The following is a 20,652-nucleotide window of genomic DNA, read 5'->3' as shown; positions in this document are numbered from 1 at the left end:
AGAAAAAATTATCTTGAGTATATGTTTTTAATGTGCTTTACGTTTTATATTTAGTTGAAAGGAAATTATCTTGAGTATAAGAAAAAATTATTAATTATGTATATCATATTTAACTATTTATATTTTATACATTATAGTTTAATATTTAGTATTATAAACTTAAATATAATAAAATAAGAATATTAGATGTTGACTAGATTAATTTTTTAGTCGTTTATATCGATAAAGATAAGACTTCGAAATAAAATGGATAATAAGTTTTTTATAAATAATTTAGTTGTTTATATTTAAAAAAATATTATAATCGTCGGCCAAAATTTTTCTAAAATGCTATTATAAATTTTTTTAATTTTTTTATTTACATATTATATAAAATTATTATTCATTTTAAATCTTTTGATTATTAATGATTAAGTTTAATATATTAATTTTAAAATTTTTAATTTTTATTTTTCTTAACCTTTGGCCTCCCAATGAAAATTGACTAGCTCCGCCCCTACACCCGGGGCTTTCAATGGATCAGGGCACTGCCCTATGATATCTGCCTTGCATGTAATACCCCTGGTGCACCCCCCAGAAGTTGGACTAAAGTCCATAGGAACATTAAATCCATCAACTAAAGAAATATCGAAGAAATCCAAGTTATTGAACTGGTTTAGTGCGTATTCAGCCAGGGTGTTGGGGGGCGCACCATAGGCTTGGCACTCGAGGAGCCCCCCACAGTCTCCTGTTTGGCAGCTGCCACGCCCGGCTCCATCAAATTGGCAATTGGTTCGAGCCCAGACACGAGTTCCTGTGGTGCCGGGGTTCGCGGTTATGTCCCAGACTCCACCGCTGTCCAGCTGCATGCCACCACCGGGCACGGCTGCTGCCCAGACCGTGAAGGGGCAGTTGCTTCGGATGTTAATAGTAGCAGCATTTGCCACCGTGAAGTAGCGAGCAACCAAAGAGAAGGCAAACAGAGAGAGGGTTTTCAAGTTCATTTTTGTGAACGGGCGAAGCACTTAATTTGCGTCGAGTTCCTAAGGAAGAGGTGGATTTATATAGATGCGAAGAGTCGAGTGTAGTGGCTCTTCGATGGGAATGGAAATCCTCTGCCCTCTTCCCGACCAACAAATTGTCGCCACGTTGCATTATAACAAAACAGAAAATTACATTAACCTTAACAGCAGAGTTTCATTAAAAGTTCTATCTTGTTATAAACATTAATGGCAAAGTATGAGTATGCTACTGCTTATAATATACAACCAAAATACATATACAAATGGATAAAAGTATGAGGAATATGTCAAGGAAAATAAATAAATGGATGTTGGTAATTACCTTATGTATCATGATTTTTTTTAAAGAAAAATGTGTAATGGAATTGGTATAAAATTTATTTAAAAACAAAAGGAATTTATTGTTAAATTAAGAAAAAGAAAATAGAATTTTTTTAAAGTCACAAAATCTTATTATTAACTGTTAACATTAAACCTTGTGGCAATTTATTGTTACTGTTAATATAATTTCGTTCTTATGATTTGCAGTCAAGTTAGTGGTTCAGGACCCATGGCTGTAAACGTAAATTAAACGCTTGTGGAAATTTCTTTTGGCTGACAATGACATGCATTGTCGTGGGCTGGAAAATTGTTTTGTTCTCACTGATTATTTCCGTTCGCCGGGGTACGGCCCATGTATTAAATTCCCATGTCCCATTCCGGTCTTTGTTTTGTCGAATATCTACAACTTATAGCATGTTTGGTTGGTCATTCTCTCTTTATTTTCAAAGAATTTTGATTTCTCTGTTTGGTTGAAAAATAATTTAATCTTTAAAATTATTTAAAATTAAAGAATAACTGATATCATCATCTCTTATGATATTGACTATTCCATGATTAAAGAATGAACTCAAAAAATAATAAAAATAAAAATATTCCTTACAAATTTAAAAAATTATAATTTTATTTATATAAAATATTATTTTTCTCTCTCTGCTCCTCCTCCTCTCCCTTGATTCTAATTTTTAATAAAATATTAATATTTAAAAATATTAATATTAAATTATAAATAAAATATTGATATTTAAATTATCAATTATTAATAAAATAAATTATAAATTATTTCTATTTAAAAAATAAATTAAAAATAAATAAGCATAATATCATTTAAATTATATAAAATATTAATAATTAAATCATCAATTATTAATATTTTAAATAAATTACCAATTATTAATATTTAAAAAATAAAATAATAATAATATTTAAATTAAATAAAAATATTAATGATTAAATTATAAATAAAATATTAATGTTTAAATGATCTATTATTAATATTTGAAATAAATAATCAATTAATAATATTTAAGAATAAAATAAAATAATTGATCATAATAATATTTTAATTAAATAAAATAATGATATTTTAAAATATAAATAATTAAATTATAAATAAAATATTAATATTTAAATTATCAATTATTAATATTTTAAAAATAAAATAAAATAAAAATTAATCATAATAATATTTAAATTAAATAAAATATTAATATTTAAATTATTATTTATTAATGTTTTAACTAAATTCTAGATTATTAATATTTAAAAAATATAATAAAAATAAATAGTCATATAAATAATAAATGATGTTTTGTCTTTTTATTTTCTATTCATTTCTTATTCCAAAATTATTATTACCAACCAAACACTACAATAAGTTATAATAATTATTCCTATCTTATTCTCTTTGTCGTACTAACTTAAGTAATAATTATTCTATTATATTCCCATTTCATTCTATTCCAACATAATAATTATTTTATTCTATTCATTTTTATTCCGTCAACCAAACGCAACTTTAGGAGTTTAACTGGAAGTAGTCATGACTTCAAGTCAATGTAGAGAGAGGGAGAGAAGGTTTATCATTAAAATAATAATAAAAAACATTTAGGTATTGTAATTTTAATCTCAATTAGTTTTGAAATTAATACCCATAAGTAAAAAAATTTGTCTCCAAGCTTAATTATTTCATTCTTTATAACTTATTGAGAATTTAATTAGAATATGTGTATGCGGAAAAATACAAAGAAAAATAAAGAAGATTCGAACTCTAGAGTTAATTTCAACTCTCAATTTTTTGCTAATAAAAAGAAAATTCCCTTCCTTGAATAATTATTTGATTCACATTGGGAATCCCCAAAGGGTCGTTTGGTATGCATGTGGGACACTTCTCCTTCGATTTAATTGGATGTAAAGACATTCCAATATTTGATGTAAGAAAAATTCAAAAGAATGTTTTTTTATTACAATGTGCTTACAATGACCAAAGGGAATGTAATTTCCATTAATCACAGACACAATTTAACTTTTCCTTTGAATTTTTTTTTCCAAATTATCCTAACTTTGGCCCGAGTCTCCTTTTCTTTTTTTTTTTTTAAGAGCTGAAAGCATTTTATATTATTACCAAAAATCAATAACAATCTGCAAAAGAAATTCAATTTCCTTCAGTCAAGAAAACAATCCTGTAAAACACAAAAATGACATCTGCAGGGACTAGATCATCCTGCAAACCCCAACAAAAATCATTTACAACCACCAACAATCGCAGAGGTTAACAGGACATAAAAAATAAAAATATAAATAAAAAGATATTAATAAACATCAATGAAAAATAAAAAATATCAAATATAAAATTTTTCAGTGTAATAAAAAAACATAAAACAAATTGATAGCAAAATTTACTATAAAAATCAACTATATAATATTTAAAAAAAATATCAAAATATACCTCTAAAAATTACATTGCAAGATCTCACCACGACAAGAGACTAAACATACTAATTCTCCATAATTAATACGTAATTTCCTAATCACCTAGAAATACCCTCCAAATCTTTCACCACCTTGCACTAATAAACGTTGCAAAATTTGGCTACCTTGTTGCTTTTCAAAACAAAAAACAAATTTGGCCACCCTGTTTGTTAAGAATCTTATATAGCCATTGACCTTGCTTAGGTGGCACAATCATAGCCACTAAAAAAGCAAAGCCAAGCCTTCCACGTGAAGGCCAATGCCCAATGGAGGAGGGGTTGGACCTAGTCAGGTTCCCAACAAAATGACAAAATAATAATAATTATTAAAAAAAAAACAGTAACATTGAAAACAATGCACTGTGACAAGGCGGAATTCTAGAATGAGAATTAACGGGAACAGAGTACTCTTCACCATCTTCTTGCCTTGCTTTCAAAATCGTAGACTCGTCTTTGATCGTTACCATGCGACGTCGAAATTAGGAATCAGCCTTGCAGCTATTTCGTTTTACTCCCGCCAGTTGTTATCTTTGTTGTGCAATACGACACTTTCCTTTTTATCTATAAAAGAACGGACAAGATAGAGCGAAGGAAAGTCTTTGCGAAATAAAGATTATTTCTTATTGGACATAACATTCATGACAAAGCAAAATATCTAAAAGGTGATATCGCCCTTTTACATGCAATTAATGTTTGGAAACATGACCTTTCGTTGGGCAATTTGGTTGAGATTTTTGCAATTTTTACTTTGACATCATGCAGTTCCTAAAGATAAACTTTGTACTATATTGACTTTAGCCTTTTATTAATTGGCTCTGTCCCGTTAATTACGGCAAGTACATAAAGCACAAGGCAATTACATTTCAAGGGCAGAACACAACCCTGTAGTTAGTCCCACCAGGGCAAGTAAACATGCTTGTTTGATCATCTTTAGGGTAACTGTAAGCGTCGGGGCACCTTGTCTTGAAGAACCTGGAAAAATCCGTAGGACCACAGTTCCCAGACACGCAACAATACTGATCAGTCTTGAAAACGGTGCAAGGGTTATTGCACCCACCCGGAGCTTTCAATTGATGAGGGCACTGCCCTATGATATCTGCCGTGCATCTAATACTCCGGGTGCACCCCCCAGAAGCTGGACTAAAGTCCACAGGAACATTAAATCCATCAACTAAAGAGATATCGAAGAAATCCAAGCTATTGAACTGGTTTATTGCGTATTCAACCAGGGTGTTGGGGGGTGCACCATAGGCCTGGCACTGGAGGAGCCCCCCACAGTCACCGGTTTCGCATCTGCCACGCCCGACACCATCGAATTGGCACTTGGTTCGAGCCCAGACACGAGCTCCTGTGGTGCCAGGGTTCACGTTTAGGTCCCAGACTCCACCTCTGTCCAGCTGCCTGCCACCACCGGGCACGGCTGCAGCCCAGACCGTGTAGGGACAGTTGTTTCGAATGTTAATAATGGCAGCAGTGGCCACAGTGAAGTAGAGAGCAATAAAAGAGAAGGAAAATATAGAAACGGTTTTGAACTTCATTTTGGAGGACGGTAGAAGTGCTGGAATTTTGATAATCTTGTATGGATATGGAGTTGGGGAGAAAGAAGTGGGTTTATCGAGAAGCGAGAGTAGTGACTAGACCCCTTGTTGGTTCGTCAGGATCTACAGCATTGAACTGTAAATCATGCTTGTGGAAAAAAAAACTTTCCATGGAATGAATCTAGTGTTTGTGGAAAATTGTTTTGGATGACGTCAGTGTCGAGGCTTGGAATATCTTTAGATGATATCATCACTTGACTTCTTTGCCGACTTGAGACAAGTCAAGAGCAGAATCCACTAGCTAGCTATGGCCTTTATTGTAAACGAAGGTAGCCACCTGCCAACTGAACAACTAGTTGCAAGAAGGGTAAATATACTTTAATGCTTCATTCCACTTAAGAACCTACCTACATACCTTCAAATTGTTCGCATTACAAAACGAAAAAGTTTCATTACACTTAGCAACGAAGGAAAATATTGAAGCCAGCATTTAAGATATTTTGGAGTCTATATGATAGCAATCTCTATCCCACTGAATTTTCTTAAGAGGACTTGGTAGAATTTTCTTCCAAGGAAGAATTGACCGGCAAAAGAGCACTAAAAACTAAAGACTACTATATATATATTTTATATATATAATATATATAATATATATATATATAATTATATATATTCATTGTACACCTGTGCTCATACATGCATTCACACCTTAATAGTATTGAAGGAAATTATAAGCAATTAATAAATTATATATATTTAGAAGAAAATGTAAGCCCTCTTCAGTTGAGACACGTATAATACTTTTAACTTTTTCAAAATTTTCTGTTTTGTTTTTTTGGAATAATTAAAGCAGAGAAGAAAACCGAAACGCAGTCATAGTAAGCATCTCCAATTCCCATCCACGTACATATAACGAATTATTAAACCAAGAATATTATTAGAATACAATTTTTACCTCTCTAACCTAGCATTTTCGTCCTAGTCCAACCAGAGGAGAAAGACTTAACAATTGTAAGAAAGTCTCTTGCAATATTGTCTTTTAAAGTTTTATTATATTATATAGTTTGAAACTAGTGCTGAGACTCAAATTTAGAAATTCAAATTTCTTCTGGAAGAAGATACTGTTTTTCTTGGTACTAGATAAAGATTACTATGGAAAATTCGCATAATCATCCAAAACATAACTAAATAAAAAAGTGAAAGAAATAATTTTTGACTTTTTTTTTTCAGTTTTATTATCTTGATTTACTTAATTATGGTGGACATCTCTACGATTAGAATTTAACGTTTCATTATTTCAATTTGGAAATTTTGCTTTTAAACTTTAAAAGAAAGAACACAAAGGAAAAAAAAATTGGATGGGATGTAAAGAGTAAAATCCTATTATTAAATGTTAACATTAAACCTTATGGCAATTTTTTGTTAATGTTAATATAATTTCGTTCTTATGATTTGCAGTCAAGTTGGTTGTTCAGGACACAGAGCTGTAAACGTAAATTAAACGCTTGTGGAAAATTCTTTCGGCTGACAATGACATGCATTGTCGTGGGCTGGAAAATTCTTTTGTTCTCACTGATTATTTCCATTCGCCGGGATACGGCCCATGTGTTAAATTCCCATGTCCCCATTCTTGTCTTAGTTTGTAGACCTGACTTCGAGTCAATATAGAGAGAGAGAAGGTTTATCATTAAAATAATAATAAAAAACATTGTAATTTTAATCTCAATTAGTCTTGAAATTAATACCCATAAATAAAAAAATTTGTCTCCAAGTTTAAAATTTCATTCTTTATAACTTGTTGAGAATTTAATTAAAATATGTGTATGCGGAAAAATACAAAGAAAAATAAAGAAAGATTCGAACTTTAGAGTTAATTTCAACTCTCAATTTTTTGCTAATAAAAAGAAAGTTCCCTTCATTGAATAATTGTTTGATTCACATTGAGAATCCCCAGAGGGTCGTTTGGTATGCATGCGGGACACTTCTCCTTCAATTTAATTGAATGTAAAGATATTCCAATATTTGATGTAAGAAAAACTGAAAAGAATGTCTTTTCATTACAACGTGCTTACAATAACCAAAGGGAATGTAATTCCCATTAATCAGGGGCACAATTTAACTTTTCCTTTGAATCCTTTTTTTTTCCAAATTATCCTAACCTTGGCCCGAGTCTCCTTTTCTTTTCTTTTTTTTTTAAGAGCTGAAAGCATTTTATATTATTACCAAAAATCAATAACAATCTGCAAAAGAAATTCAATTTCCTTCAGTCAAGAAAACAATCCTGCAAAACACAAAAATGACATCTGCAGGGACTAGATCATCCTGCAAACCCCAACAAAAATCATTTACAACGCCCAACAATTACAGAGTTTAGCAGGACATAAAAACAAAGGAACCCCTCTGCAGCAAAACTATTCTTTCACAAGTTAGGCTAGAACCCAACAAGAAAGAACAAAGGGAAGGGAAAGAGAAAAAGAAAAGGAAAAATATTTTTTCTTTGTGGAAATTGGCTAAAATTTTAAACAAGACAAACACTTATCAGATTTTTAAAATTTAATTTTTATTTTTATATTATTATATCCAATTAAACTCTTAAAAATATTATTTTTGTTTATTAAAACTCTTATTTTGCATAAATTTCACTAAAATTCATCAATCATTATCCAAATTTCAAAGACAAAAAAAATTAGAAATCTCTTTAAAAAAATGTTTTTTATTATTCTTGTAATAATTCTAGGCATTATTATAAAAAATAATTATTTTTAATATTTATATATATATTAATTTTAAAAATAAAAATTTAATAACTTTACATATTTTAATATTCAAATAATTAGTATTCAAATATTATGTTATTTTCATGTTATTATTTATTATTTTAAAAGATAAAATTGAAAACTTAAAAAGAATATAAGTTTATTCAACTTTATATTTTTATATATAAGGATAATTTTGTAAATTTATATTACATTCTTAATAAAGTTATTTCAAACTAATACTGTAATATAATCTTTTCAACAATCATATTTCTTACAATCATCAATTTTTTATATTATAATAAACGCTACAATGTTATCTTCTCAACAATCACATACTTAATAATTACATTCCTAATAATCATATTCCATACAAAATACCAAATGCCACCAAATTGTCAAGATTCACGAGTTTGAATGGGTATAGGCTACACATTATGTCTAGATACCAAAGAAAGCTTTTTCATTAGGCTATAAAACAACAAAAAAAAAAAAATTATTCTATATACATTATACTCCACCACTAAATATAAAGAGTTGATAAGTATTCTAATTAAATATGTTTATAAAAATGAATAAATTAATTAATTGATAAATAAATACATATGGACTCTTTAATCTCGTTGTGACATCATTAATGTGTAAAATAATAATTTATAAAACAAACCAAAATTAATTGTTGTCATTAGTATATTTCACGATATCTTTTGTAACAAAAGAGAACATTACAATTCAAATTTATTCTCTGTTGCGCTAACAAATCAAACGTGATGATCTAATGATTGTTATGCCTTTAACTAAGTTGTATTAAGATTTCCTTCTTCCCTGAACCTTGTCTTATTGTTCCAAAAAATAACCTTCATAGACATTTTTAAAGTTTTTCTCTTTTCTCTTGGGCCAAAATTAAATCAAAAGTGTCAACTTCAAACCATACATTTTTTTAGTGTCAAATTACCAAATATAAATACCTTTAAAATGAATGGAGGGGATTATTTATATAAGTCTACTAATAATTAATTTTGTTAAAATAATTATACAAATTTAATAATTTAACGATACAATTCGGATACAATTAGAATACAATACTATTGGTTGATTAGTTCCCTAATCAGATCACAATTATTGACTAGTTAGAATTAGATTATAAATAGATTAGTTTTTACTTCATTAATGTGCACGACTATCCTGACCTCCACTGTGTCCCGCTGCTCTACCCGGTGAATTTTGTTGTGAAAAAAGAGCAATGGTTAAACGGCTTCTTCCCGGCCATTTGAGATTTTCTCGGCGACCTCTCTATGGGTTCTTTCCCCATCTGCAAAGGGTCTCCGGAAGGGTTGAAAATAAAAAGTCGGACAGGGCAATTTTAAAGCTCTGTTCAAGACAAAGACCTGAATTGGAGGCAACAGGTAAAGGGATTAACGCAGTTGAAGCAAAGGACAAGACATTAGAGTTGGTGAATAAGGGAAGAAATCAGTTGGTGAGGAACGAAACGATATCTGAGGTCGCAGCATTTGAGCTCCCTGGTATTCCCTTGGCACATTCAGAACCAGACAGAAAATCCGGAGTAACCTTTGTTCTCGAGCAAGCCTCATTGGTTTGTGCTAAGGTTGGAAGGAGATACCAGATTTTAAACTCCAATGAACATGCGGCCTTCTTGCGGAAAAAGAATAAGAATCCTTATAAATACAGACCTGACATCATTCATGAGGTGCTAAGTAGAATTATAGATAGCCGACTGTGCAAGTCGGGTAGGATACAAGCTATATATGTGAAGACTGACGAAGGGGTCTTGATTAAAGTTGAACCAAATACTCACATACCAAGGACACCACGACGTTTTAGGAATATGATGGCTGAGTTATTGCAAAAGTTGAGTGTCAAAGCTGCGAATAAACATGGGAAGCTTTTACGCTTGGTTCAGAATCCTGTGACTCAACACCTTCCAGCCAACTCGCGTAAAATAGGTCTTTCTTATAGCTCAAACCAATTGGTTCGCCTAAAGGACTACGTTGGTGGTATTAGTGACAACGAGAACCTTGTTTTTGTGGTTGGTGCAATGGCTCACGGGAAAATTGATGCTGACTACGTAGATGATCTCATATCAATTTATGGAGGTCGGATGAGTGCTAGAATGTGTTTGGAAGAAATATTCGAAGCTGTGGAGAGTAAATGGAAGATCTTATGAACATCCTGTTCATCTTTCACCTTAAATAGTATTGGAAACAGTCCATTTTGTTTGTTATAGAGTTATGTTCGAAACTTTATTCATCAAAAGCAGCCAGTCCTGGTGCTGTGAGGATTAAGGACTGTTATCCCAAATAGGTGAATAACAGACCTTAATCATGCTTGTACTTCCCCCAGAGGTGAACCTTTGGTTTCCTCTGCTCTGAAATAAACAACAACTTTCAGAAAAAAAAAAAGCAGCCAGTCAGGTCACCTTCGATTTCCCATATATGAGAAACCTAATGATCCCTGCAGATGGGTTACTAACTGAAGTCCTTAAAATCTTGCTTTCAAAAAAACAAATGTCATAATCCTTTCGAGAGTAGCATTTTTTTGACACGTATAAGCAAGAATCGCTGATCAAATGGATTATGGATACAAGAAAAATCTTCTTATAAATCCGGCCACATACAATCATGTCTAAACCAAAAAAAAAATTGATTAACAAGTCTGTAACAGTGTTTAGAGCTCGCTGCCCTCTTATTGGTACATAGCAGTCGTGAAATTTTAAGTAAAAGAACATTATGACTTAAATAATAGTTAGTATTAATTTCAAGGACAGAACACTACCTTATAGTCAGTCCCAGCAGGACATGTGAAAGTGCTTGTTTCATCATCCTTAGGGTAACTGTACGCATCAGGGCACCTTTCCTTGAAAAAACTAGAGAAATTTGTAGGACCACAGCTCCCAGAATTGCAGCAATATTGATCAGTTTTGAACACAGTACAAGGATCATTGCACCCACCAGGGGCCTGAAGTTCAGTCGGGCACTGCCCTACAATTTCTGAACTGCATTTGATCCCTCTTGTGCACCCACTGGAAGTTGGACTAAATTCCATGGGAACATTGAATCCATCAACAAGAGAGATATCAAAGAAATCCATGCCACTGAATTGGTTTAGTGCGTATTCAGCCAGGGTATTAGGAGGTAAACCATAGCCTTGGCATTGAAGGAGTCCCCCACAGTCACCTGTCTGGCATTTACCTTGCCCTGCTTCATCAAATTGGCAATTGGTTCGAGCCCAGATGCGGGCGCCTCCTGTTCCAGAGCTTACGTCGAGGTCCCAAACTTGGCCATGGTCAAGCTGCCTGCCGCCTCCAGGCGCTGCTGCAGCCCAAACCGTGTAGGGGCAGTTGTTTCGGATATTGAAAGTGGCTGCATGGGCTAATGTGATGTAGAGGGCAGCACAAACAAAGGAATATATTGAAATATTTTTGAAGCTCATCATCGTCGGAATGCGAAAGATATAGGCTTAAGATTTGAATCTCTGATCTGAATTGTGTGGTACTTATGACAAAAAAAATCGAATTTATAGAGTTTTTGCACAAATCTAAATGTAGTTCTCTTAACTTACCAATAAAGAAATGGAGAACTTTCCGAATTTGGATTTTCTGGAACAGTGTTCTTCTACCTCTAGTTCAGGGGAGGTCTCAATTTTCAAGTAACTTAACAGAAAAGAGATGTCTAAATTTACTTAACAAGAGGGCTTGTTACACAATCTTCTGTCATTCTCATAAACTCAGCCAATGAACAGATAAACAGAAAAGAGAGAAAGAATCTGAATTTGGATTCATCAAAAGAGTCTCCCTGCATTATTAATAAATATAGTGTTAGAATTTATACTTGGGTTACCAATCAGTAGCTCGGTCCATGATATATAAACACCATAATATCTCCAAGCCTTCATGCACAAGCTGGAGCTTCCCATTGATTCAGGTGGATTGAGTCTCCAAGAGGTTTTAAGCTTCCTGATGAAAAGTAAGTCATGCATTAAAATTATTGATCCAATATTAGAAGATAAACAGAAAAGGTTGGATTAAAGCGCAATTTACTTTAAAAATATAGTAACATGATGTTTTCGATAATAACAGCAGCCCATTAAACCCACTAATAATGAATATTGGGCTTAAGCCTGCCTGCGGCTTCAGAATGTGAAGTGCAAACTGGCCCATAAAATTTAACAATCGCAGCTTAAAATGGGCTCAGTCAATGGACTTCAGGTGAGGGCTTCTCAGTTTCGGCCCAATTTAAGTAACACAAAGCGGTGAGGGCATTCTTGGAAAAGCACAACAAACGGTTTCTGTTTATAAACGTTGAAAGAAACGAAAACATCGTTTAATGAACCGTTTACTCGTCAAACTTGCAACGTAAGCTTCTCTCCCACTTGGCTTCTCAAAGAAGACACGACAGCAATTGTAAATCCGTTACGGGTAGCACTTAAATACACATTCCAGTTTCCCGCTACTTCACTTTCATTTCCATCAATCTCCCCGAAAAGGAGAGGACAGAGGAAACGGAAAGACAGAGCAAAATTTCTTCAGTGATCTTTATATTTTCCGTTCCATAATCCCCAAAACGTTCTTCTTTAGGCTCGAACAATCGTAGCTTTTTTCCTTTTTTGGGTTCTTTTGGCGGTTGAAATTATCAGAGGCAAAGTTTCAGGTAAAGTTTTCAGTTCTCGAAAACCCTAGAAGTTTCTTTCTGTTTGAGGTTTCTCTGTTTTTTTCTTGCTTTAAGGTAACTTTGGATTCCTTTAGTTTGATTGTGATGTTGTTATATAGAGTTCTGGGTGCTCTGTTTGGCTGGCTAGGAAACTGTAGCAAGTCGTGGGAAATTTTTCTGAGAAAGGAATCACGGAACTGAAATATGGGTTTTTTTAAGTTTTTTAATGTATGAAGATGGCTTGTTATTCTTTGTTCATGTCAACCATGCTTATAGATAACTTATCATCTTTTCTTTTACTCTGTTTTCTTGGGGAAAAAATAGCTAGCTCATAATTTTTTTTGATGTGGATTTTAGGGTAAATCTTCTGTTATGAGTTCTCATGTGCCCTGATGACTATTAAATATTTGGCTTTTTATGTTTTGCCTGAGGAGCACATTTTTGTTGCCAAAACTAAATGCAGAAAAGTGAAGAGGATATTGATTAAAATCAAATCAAATGGAGCTTTAATTTTTCTTTACGTTTAGGGCTTGTGGAATTTGTAGAAAGTTCAGAGGTAAGCTTAGTTTTGTGATTGTGGATGGCAGCTGAGTAATTGAGAAGATCATGGTGGAAGTGAAGAAGGAAAAAGATGAGTACTATGAAGATTTAGCAGAAGAAGATATATCTGCTTCACGTTCTTCATTTCCTGACAGCAGTTGTGATACTGCAATGAGATCAGCTTCTCTTCAAGGGTATGTTTCTATGACTACAATTTCTCAATGTAAATTAGAAATTGGAAATGTCCCATGAAATTGCCTTTGTAAAGCATTATTAGCCAGTTTGGAAAAACTTGCATTTTGATCTGTGCTTTTTTTGATGTAGTAGAATGGTCACTGGTCCAACCAGATATTCGAGGAAAGGAGGGTGGTCCGAAGAAGAGGTTAGTCACTGGAGAGTAGAGACTGATATTTGGTTATAGCTGGGTGTTTTATAATTACATGCCTAATGACTTAGCTAGAATGATAGAACTTGCTATGGCTTTTCAAAACTTTGAACTCAATCGAAGACCTAAAATTGGCTTGTTTAGCTGAACATTTTATTTTCAAAACCAAGAAAGTCAACTAACATTAGAGAATAAAATTATCAGGATGAACACACTCATCTGTTTGGTTGGTTTGAGGCATTAGTTCTTTCTTTTAAGGCAGATTTTGTACTGTTGATGTTTATTGTCTCCTGTCATTTGTAAGTACATGATAATGGTTGGACAGGATAATCTTTTGACTGAAGCTGTGAAAAAATGCAAAGCAAGGAATTGGAAGAAAATAGGTAGGTGTGAAAATTTCACCTACTGTTTTAGTTTCTGTGCTTTTGATTTTATAGATACTCATATGAATTGTGAAACCCCTTATTGTTTTTGGTTGGTTGGAGGATTCTTTATAAGTCCTAGTTTTGACAGGCTAAAAATATTTCTTAACAGCTTCTTGTTTGACAAGCTATTTATACATGAGTATCTCTCTGCTGTTCTGCAGTAATTAAAAAGAAGTTAAATGCAAACTTTTTGCATTGCAATTCTAAAATCTAGTTAATGTTTATTGTGTACAGCTGAATTTCTCCCTGGAAGAACAGATATCCAGTGCTTGCATCGCTGGCAGAAGGTCCTGAATCCTGGAATTTTTAAAGGACCTTGGACAAAGGAGGTAGAAATGAAAAACCATGTTTGCATATGCTTTGTCTTTCGAATATCATTGATACATGATTGTGGGCCATTGTTTTTTTGACTTTCAGGAGGATGATTGTATTACTAAGTTAGTTGAAAAGTATGGTTGTAGGAAATGGTCTGTCATTGCAAAGTTCTTAAGAGGCCGCATAGGCAAGCAATGCCGAGAAAGGTTGGTGCATTAAATTCTTCAATGAAAAGATTATTAAAGTTTTATCCATTTAGCAATGGTATGTTATATCCTCTGACATTTAGCCATTGCAAAGTTATTGCAAAGGAAATTTTCATCACGTGAACTTATTTATTCCAATTGGGTCTTCCTTTATTGTTATTAGGCGTTTTTTACTTTCCTATCTTCTATGATAGGAAGGAGAAACGAGGAAAAGCCCTGATCTGTTTACAGTTTGACACTTTTAATGGATAAATGGCTAGGATTTATAATTGGCCTACATATTTTTATTGAGCTATTTTTGGTTAACAAGGATCCTACGCATTATGTCATACTATGAATAAGATTTATCCAACAAATAGTTTACCTTTTTCAGGTGGTACAATCATTTGGACCCAACCATAAGAAAAGATTCATGGACAGAAGAAGAGGAGGCCATTCTTGCTTATTATCACCAAATATATGGGAACAAGTGGACCACATTAGCAAAGCTTCTACCTGGAAGGTATGCACTGATTAAAATTTAATCGCTAAAGCAAAATTGTTTGTAGCACAATGTTATGAAAGTGATAGCTACATATGCTTACAGTTAAGGCCATATGTATCTCAAATATTCATTTGTATAAAATTGGACGATGCATTTTGCTTATTTCTTGCAATATGCTGTGCTCATGTCTTTTTGGTGATTTGCAGGACTGATAATGCAATAAAAAATCACTGGAACTGTACCTTAAAGAAGAAGTTGGGTTTCTACTCTCCTCATCGTTATGCAGTGGACATCTGCAATGATGGATCTTCTGATTTTAGCGATCAGGAAACTACACCAAAATGCTTAAAGGTCAAAGAAGAGAGACAAGGTCTTGATGAAACAGTCTCTGTCTATCCGAATATTGATGTAGATTATAGTGTTGACAGATGTTATTTAGATTTGGTTCTTGGAATTGCTAATCAAACAGAAACCAAACCAGAAGCAGACTCTGGGAAGTTCGAAAAGTGTTGGTCTGCTGGAGTGCCAAATGAGCAGATAACTCCACTTAAGAGAGTGCACTTTGATGACAAAGTTAATAGTACTACAGAAGATTCACTAATCAGATCTGTAAGAGGCAATGCTAAACACGCTAAGATACATGAACCTCAATCAGCCTCATGCAGAGTAGCTTCTGAGGATACTCAGGCTCTTCTTCCTTCAACATCAGTTGGTTCTCCATTAAGTTCCCTAACTTTTAAGTTTGGTGAAGATAATGGACAGGTCGACAAGGAAAGCACCAATCAGAGAATGCATACAGCATATGCAAGTGGCTGCTTGTTGCATAATGAGCCATCTCAGCCGAAGGATTCAACTAGTGCCATAATTCCCATTGTGGACAATCAAGATATGCACATAAAAAGTTCATTTTGCTATTCTGCTCCACCTAAACTCGTGGGAAGTCGCTCTCTCAACAGTGGTAGTCCAGAATCTATATTGAGGATATCTGCAATGACTTTCAAAAACCCTTCTATCATAAGGAAGAGAAGTTACAAAAAGGCTTGGAATGATAACTTCTCTGATGCCGCCTGCTCACCTGCAAGGACTTTCACATGTTTTCATTGGGAAGAAGTAAATGGTACTTACTGATGAATGCATAGCAGGTTTTTCTTGATCTGAATTTTCCACCGTTGTATAGTGACCTATGAAAAGGGGACATGGTTTACATGTGTTTAGCTTACGGTGAGCCATAACTGATATACATTTGTATTTTCCCATCCTTTTTACTATCAGCGGAGTGTTTTGAAATTCTATACGAATTGTTATATCCCAATTTGAATAAGAAGGTTTGAAGCTTTTTGGAAATCAAATCTCTCTTTATTCGCTGCTTTTACTTTTACTTTGACAAGTACTGTTTTAGGGGGATCAACGGACTGAATGATTGGCGTGTTCAAGTATTGCATGTCGGATGATACCCTGTCCTTTTATGTGACAAACGGCAACGTGGAAAGACACCAAATAATGAAGCCAGTGCCCCATGAAGCGCAAGGCCTTTTCCTTTCGGTAGTACATAGGCCCAGCTTCATGGAACCGCATTTCTTCCCCATGAACGTGATGAGCATCTTTGCTTTTGATTGTAAATAAAAGCCTTACATGAATTTACCAACTTGACCGTATCGCCCACTCTGGCCGCACCCAACTGTTTCTAACTCCTTGGGTCCCGCGTCTAACAAACTAGTCAAGTTGCTCATCCAAATTACGCATGAAAGATCATGCCAATCACGTGAGTGGGCCAAATTCTTCCCTTCAAGTTTTCCCTGCAAATATGTTGCGCGATAAAATAGTAGTGCAGTAGCAGTATTGCCAAAATCCCTGTGGGTTTGTTACATAAAAATCCTAAGATAAAGATGAGGCTTGTTAAGGATGATTCATAAATATCTAAAATTAAATTAACATTCAGAATTAGTGATGAAATTTGTCCATTTTTTTTTTTTTTGCTGGCCAAAGAATTGTATAAGTTTTGCCAAAAGTATTTTCTCAAGAAAATAAGGGGATGATTTACCATTCTTGTTGTTCATCAAATTTATTTCCCAACTTTAGTACTTCAATATAGTAATATGTGCCTTGGATGGTAACTTTCCTTGTGCTGAAACTATCACGAGCGCGCGAAAGAGCCAAGACAATAACAAACCGAATAGCTGTTCACTTGTCTCTCTCTCATTCTATATATCTAAAACCCTTTCACAGTCATTGCCTTTACTGTGCATTCTTATCCATCTTTTATGCTTTCAAAAAGATAGTTTCCTTGATTTTCTCAAATACGTCTCCTGCCGAACGTAAATACTTCCAAAACTGTTTGCTTTTTATTTTCTTGTCATCAAAAAGAAAATCTTTGAAAACCCAGTCTCCTACTCCCTCTCCCTGCCTTTCTCTGAGTTCTATATTCAAAAAGAAAACCTTTCTTTATATTCTTTTTCATCTGTTCACAAATGGGTTCTTTAGAAAAAACCATTCTTGTTACTGGTGGAGCTGGGTTCATTGGCACCCACACAGTGGTGCAGCTTCTCAATGGAGGTTTTAGAGTGTCGATTATTGACAATCTTGATAATTCTGTTATCGAAGCTGTTCATAGGGTTAAGGAATTGGTGGGTCCTGAGCTCTCTAAGAAGCTTGACTTCAATTTGGTATGAAATTCTTCACTTCTCGCTCCAAAAATGAAATCTTTGAATCTTTACTGTATGTTTGTTTCTTTGTATTATGATCATATATTTGGGTTTTTCTTGGTTTCAAGATACCTGTTCAATGTTTTATATATTGCTTTGAGCATGATCGAGGTTTTGGTTTGTTTTGGCTGCAGGGTGATCTGAGGAATAGGGAGGACTTGGAGAAGCTTTTCTCTAAGACACAGTATGTTAACTTGACATATATAATTTTTTTCTGGTTTTGATTATTTGCGGTTTGAATATGTCATTGTACTGTTTGCATTTTTCCTAAATTTTAGTATCTGGGCAAATGGAACTTTGAAAGTTGAATCTCGTATCTTAATATTTGTTTTGCTCTGCAATTTTCCTTTTAACTTTTAGAAATGATTTAAAATGAATATTATTTGACTGAAGTTGTGGAATTGACTTCTTCTATATCCAAAAAATGCCATAGTTTTGATGCTGTCATCCATTTTGCTGGCCTTAAGGCTGTTGGAGAGAGTGTTGCTAATCCCAGTCGTTATTTCGACAATAATTTGATTGGAACCATCAATCTGTACGAGATCATGGCCAAATATGATTGTAAAAAGGTACGAGAAGTTCTTGAAATCTTTATTTTTCTCTGTGTGAGTTCTTGTTGGCATAGTATTTAATAGTTGCCCATGCAACTGCTACAAAGCAGATGATAAATTACTATAATTCCAAGAAGTATCTACTGAGCTGCTTATTGATGTTTCAAAAGTTCTCAATTTTTTATTCTTTGACAAGGCCATTTTTATCTTTATGACTAGCACTTTTTCAATTATAACTATGTGGAAGCCTAATAATCCAGTAAAAAATTTTATATTTCTTTGTAGAGGTTCTTGAATATTTTGTTATATCATTATGTAGCAGAGGGTTAAAACTTTAGTTATGTTTAAATTCTGTATAGGTTACACTATTTTTATGCCAAGAAATGATAGTAGTTTCTCTTGTTCCACTCTCAATTCCACTATAGTTTTAAGTTGTCCATATCCTTCAGCCACTGCTAACAGAAGATTATACTTTTTCTTTCTTTGGGAAAATAGATGGTATTCTCATCCTCTGCAACTGTCTATGGCCAACCTGAAAAAATTCCATGTGTTGAGGATTTTGAGTTAAAGGCTATGAATCCTTATGGTCGCACAAAGGTAAATAGCAGTATGTCCTAAAATGTGTCCTTTCTTACTTTGTAATAATTGTACAATCCTTGTGTTAAGCTGGATAAAACCTCTAGATTTGTAATTTGCTAAACTTGTGTTTAGACTAAAAACTTTTCCCTAAATTTCACCAGCTTTTCCTTGAAGAAATTGCACGAGATATTCAGAAGGCAGAGCCAGATTGGAGTATTATTTTACTGCGGTACTTCAATCCTGTTGGTGCTCATGAAAGTGGTAAAATTGGTGAAGATCCGAAGGGCATTCCAAACAATCTCATGCCTTACATACAGCAAGTGGCTGTTGGCAGATTGCCTGAACTTAATGTATATGGTCATGATTATCCAACTAAAGATGGCAGTGCGGTATGTTTATAAAAGCTAATATTCCTTCTTGAATAAGGCAGAATTTGTGTAGGTTCAGAAGTCCTTTTTTGTATGGTGGAGTCAACATTGTAATTCATCTCATGTGCCTTCTGGACATCAAGGATATATTTTTCCTTCATATATAGACATACAAAATAAAGTTATTAGTAATGATTAAATTGATTTTCTTTCCTAATGAGATTGCTCATTTGTTGACAGATTCGAGACTACATTCATGTTATGGACTTAGCAGATGGTCATATTGCTGCACTTAGGAAGCTTTTTACTACACAGAATATAGGTAAACAATTTATATCTTTACATCTTAATGTACTTGCTTTCATATATTTAGTGGTATGAATTGGTAAATTTATGGTTTTTATAAAACTTTTCTTCTAGGTTGCATTGCCTATAACCTTGGAACTGGCTGTGGTACATCTGTGCTTGAAATGGTTGCTGCTTTTGAGAAGGCTTCTGGAAAGGTGAATGTTCTCTCTCTCTCTGTCCCCCCCCCTTTTTTTCTCACTCTCTCTCTCTTCACCCTATTTGTAAATTGCTGCTGCTGAAAATATTGCAGAAAATCCCTATTAAACTATGCCCAAGAAGACCAGGAGATGCTACAGCTGTTTATGCTTCTACTGAGAAAGCTCAAAAAGAACTTGGTTGGAAGTATGTTTAGAATTCCCATCTCTTTTTCGAATTTTATTCATTACAGTATAAGATAGATAAAAAGCAAAAAAAAAAAAAAAAAAGCATAAGGCAAATCCTCTTTTATATATACTTTGTGTATATATGTATCAGGTTCTTTTGCTCAATATATTTGTTGCAGGTTTGCTAGCAAATAACAATCCATCTATCAATAATCAATTGATCATTAACAAAAACAATTTTTATGAACCATTGGACATAATTCATATCATATTTAATTATTTATTTTGCTTTTGTTGTTTTCAGTTATATTGGTCTTTTTGCAGTCAAAATTTTGGTCTTTTGCAGGGCAAAATATGGGGTCGCGGAAATGTGCCGTGACCAATGGAACTGGGCTAGCAACAATCCATGGGGTTTTCAGTCTAAGCCTTAGGTTTTCCAAGTCATACTATTTCTTCCCAGTTGAAACGTTTCTCCTGGAATTGGAATGTATAAAACTTGGTTACTTGTTTAATTTGCTCACGTTACAGACTTACAGTGAGCAATAAACCTGCTCTTTCAACATGTCATTTGAGGAAACATTTGTCTGATGAATCATACAAAGATTTGAACAAGTGTTAAAAGGATCTTGTAGAACTCCAATAGGTTACATGGGTAACGCCTTTCTTTATGCTTGT

At 33.6% G+C, this 20,652-nt stretch overlaps 6 protein-coding genes across 9 annotated transcripts; 3 read left to right on the top strand and 3 right to left on the bottom strand.

The window, feature by feature from the left end:
• On the bottom strand, window positions 456–983 carry LOC18507184 (thaumatin-like protein). The gene has a single exon (XM_018117140.1). The coding sequence runs from the start codon at window positions 981–983 to the stop codon at window positions 456–458; it is 528 nt and encodes a 175-aa protein (XP_017972629.1).
• On the bottom strand, window positions 4,481–5,657 carry LOC18606479 (thaumatin-like protein). The gene has a single exon (XM_007040100.2). It carries the CDS (start codon window positions 5,326–5,328, stop codon window positions 4,654–4,656), a length of 675 nt encoding a protein of 224 aa, XP_007040162.2. The 5' UTR covers window positions 5,329–5,657; the 3' UTR covers window positions 4,481–4,653.
• On the top strand, window positions 9,328–10,561 carry LOC18606478 (ribosomal RNA small subunit methyltransferase nep-1). The gene has a single exon (XM_007040099.2). The coding sequence runs from the start codon at window positions 9,328–9,330 to the stop codon at window positions 10,267–10,269; it is 942 nt and encodes a 313-aa protein (XP_007040161.2). The 3' UTR covers window positions 10,270–10,561.
• On the bottom strand, window positions 10,684–11,611 carry LOC18606477 (thaumatin-like protein). The gene has a single exon (XM_007040098.2). It carries the CDS (start codon window positions 11,535–11,537, stop codon window positions 10,860–10,862), a length of 678 nt encoding a protein of 225 aa, XP_007040160.2. The 5' UTR covers window positions 11,538–11,611; the 3' UTR covers window positions 10,684–10,859.
• LOC18606476 lies at window positions 12,555–16,443 on the top strand. Of its 3 annotated transcripts, none has more exons than XM_007040096.2 (8): window positions 12,555–12,751; window positions 13,339–13,485; window positions 13,619–13,673; window positions 14,002–14,059; window positions 14,336–14,430; window positions 14,519–14,622; window positions 14,996–15,124; window positions 15,313–16,443. In XM_007040096.2, exons 2-8 carry the CDS (start codon window positions 13,358–13,360, stop codon window positions 16,232–16,234), a joined length of 1,491 nt encoding a protein of 496 aa, XP_007040158.1. In that variant the 5' UTR covers window positions 12,555–12,751; window positions 13,339–13,357; the 3' UTR covers window positions 16,235–16,443. The 3 variants fall into 3 exon arrangements, with proteins under 3 accessions (XP_007040158.1, XP_017972418.1, XP_017972419.1); XM_018116929.1 differs by having other exon boundaries at window positions 13,616–13,673; XM_018116930.1 differs by lacking the exon at window positions 12,555–12,751 and having other exon boundaries at window positions 13,288–13,485; window positions 13,616–13,673.
• LOC18606475 (bifunctional UDP-glucose 4-epimerase and UDP-xylose 4-epimerase 1) lies at window positions 17,338–20,649 on the top strand. 2 transcript variants are annotated; one of them, XM_007040095.2, is made up of 9 exons: window positions 17,338–17,769; window positions 17,943–17,992; window positions 18,242–18,377; window positions 18,855–18,956; window positions 19,100–19,327; window positions 19,547–19,628; window positions 19,727–19,809; window positions 19,905–19,996; window positions 20,302–20,601. In XM_007040095.2, the coding sequence occupies exons 1-9, from the start codon at window positions 17,575–17,577 to the stop codon at window positions 20,354–20,356; spliced, it is 1,023 nt and encodes a 340-aa protein (XP_007040157.1). In that variant the 5' UTR covers window positions 17,338–17,574; the 3' UTR covers window positions 20,357–20,601. The 2 variants fall into 2 exon arrangements, with proteins under 2 accessions (XP_007040157.1, XP_007040156.1); XM_007040094.2 differs by having other exon boundaries at window positions 17,341–17,769; window positions 20,324–20,649.

Source organism: Theobroma cacao, chromosome 3, assembly GCF_000208745.1.
Source record: "Theobroma cacao cultivar B97-61/B2 chromosome 3, Criollo_cocoa_genome_V2, whole genome shotgun sequence".
Taxonomy (NCBI): Eukaryota; Viridiplantae; Streptophyta; class Magnoliopsida; order Malvales; family Malvaceae; genus Theobroma; species Theobroma cacao.
Note: the sequence above shows the minus strand (reverse complement) of the source record. Positions and strands in the feature narration are given on the sequence as shown.

Coding starts and splice junctions, on each gene's coding strand:
- LOC18507184 (XM_018117140.1), bottom strand. CDS start 983: ATGAACTTGAAAACCCTCTCTCTGTTTGCCTTCTCTTTGGTTGCTCGC.
- LOC18606479 (XM_007040100.2), bottom strand. CDS start 5,328: ATGAAGTTCAAAACCGTTTCTATATTTTCCTTCTCTTTTATTGCTCTC.
- LOC18606478 (XM_007040099.2), top strand. CDS start 9,328: ATGGTTAAACGGCTTCTTCCCGGCCATTTGAGATTTTCTCGGCGACCT.
- LOC18606477 (XM_007040098.2), bottom strand. CDS start 11,537: ATGATGAGCTTCAAAAATATTTCAATATATTCCTTTGTTTGTGCTGCC.
- LOC18606476 (XM_018116929.1), top strand. CDS start 13,358: ATGGTGGAAGTGAAGAAGGAAAAAGATGAGTACTATGAAGATTTAGCA. Junction 13,486..13,615: donor AGATCAGCTTCTCTTCAAGG/GTATGTTTCTAT, acceptor TTTTTGATGTAG/TAGAATGGTCACTGGTCCAA. Junction 14,060..14,335: donor AAGGAATTGGAAGAAAATAG/GTAGGTGTGAAA, acceptor TATTGTGTACAG/CTGAATTTCTCCCTGGAAGA.
- LOC18606475 (XM_007040094.2), top strand. CDS start 17,575: ATGGGTTCTTTAGAAAAAACCATTCTTGTTACTGGTGGAGCTGGGTTC. Junction 19,629..19,726: donor TTTTACTACACAGAATATAG/GTAAACAATTTA, acceptor CTTTTCTTCTAG/GTTGCATTGCCTATAACCTT. Junction 19,997..20,323: donor CAAAAAGAACTTGGTTGGAA/GTATGTTTAGAA, acceptor GGTCTTTTGCAG/GGCAAAATATGGGGTCGCGG.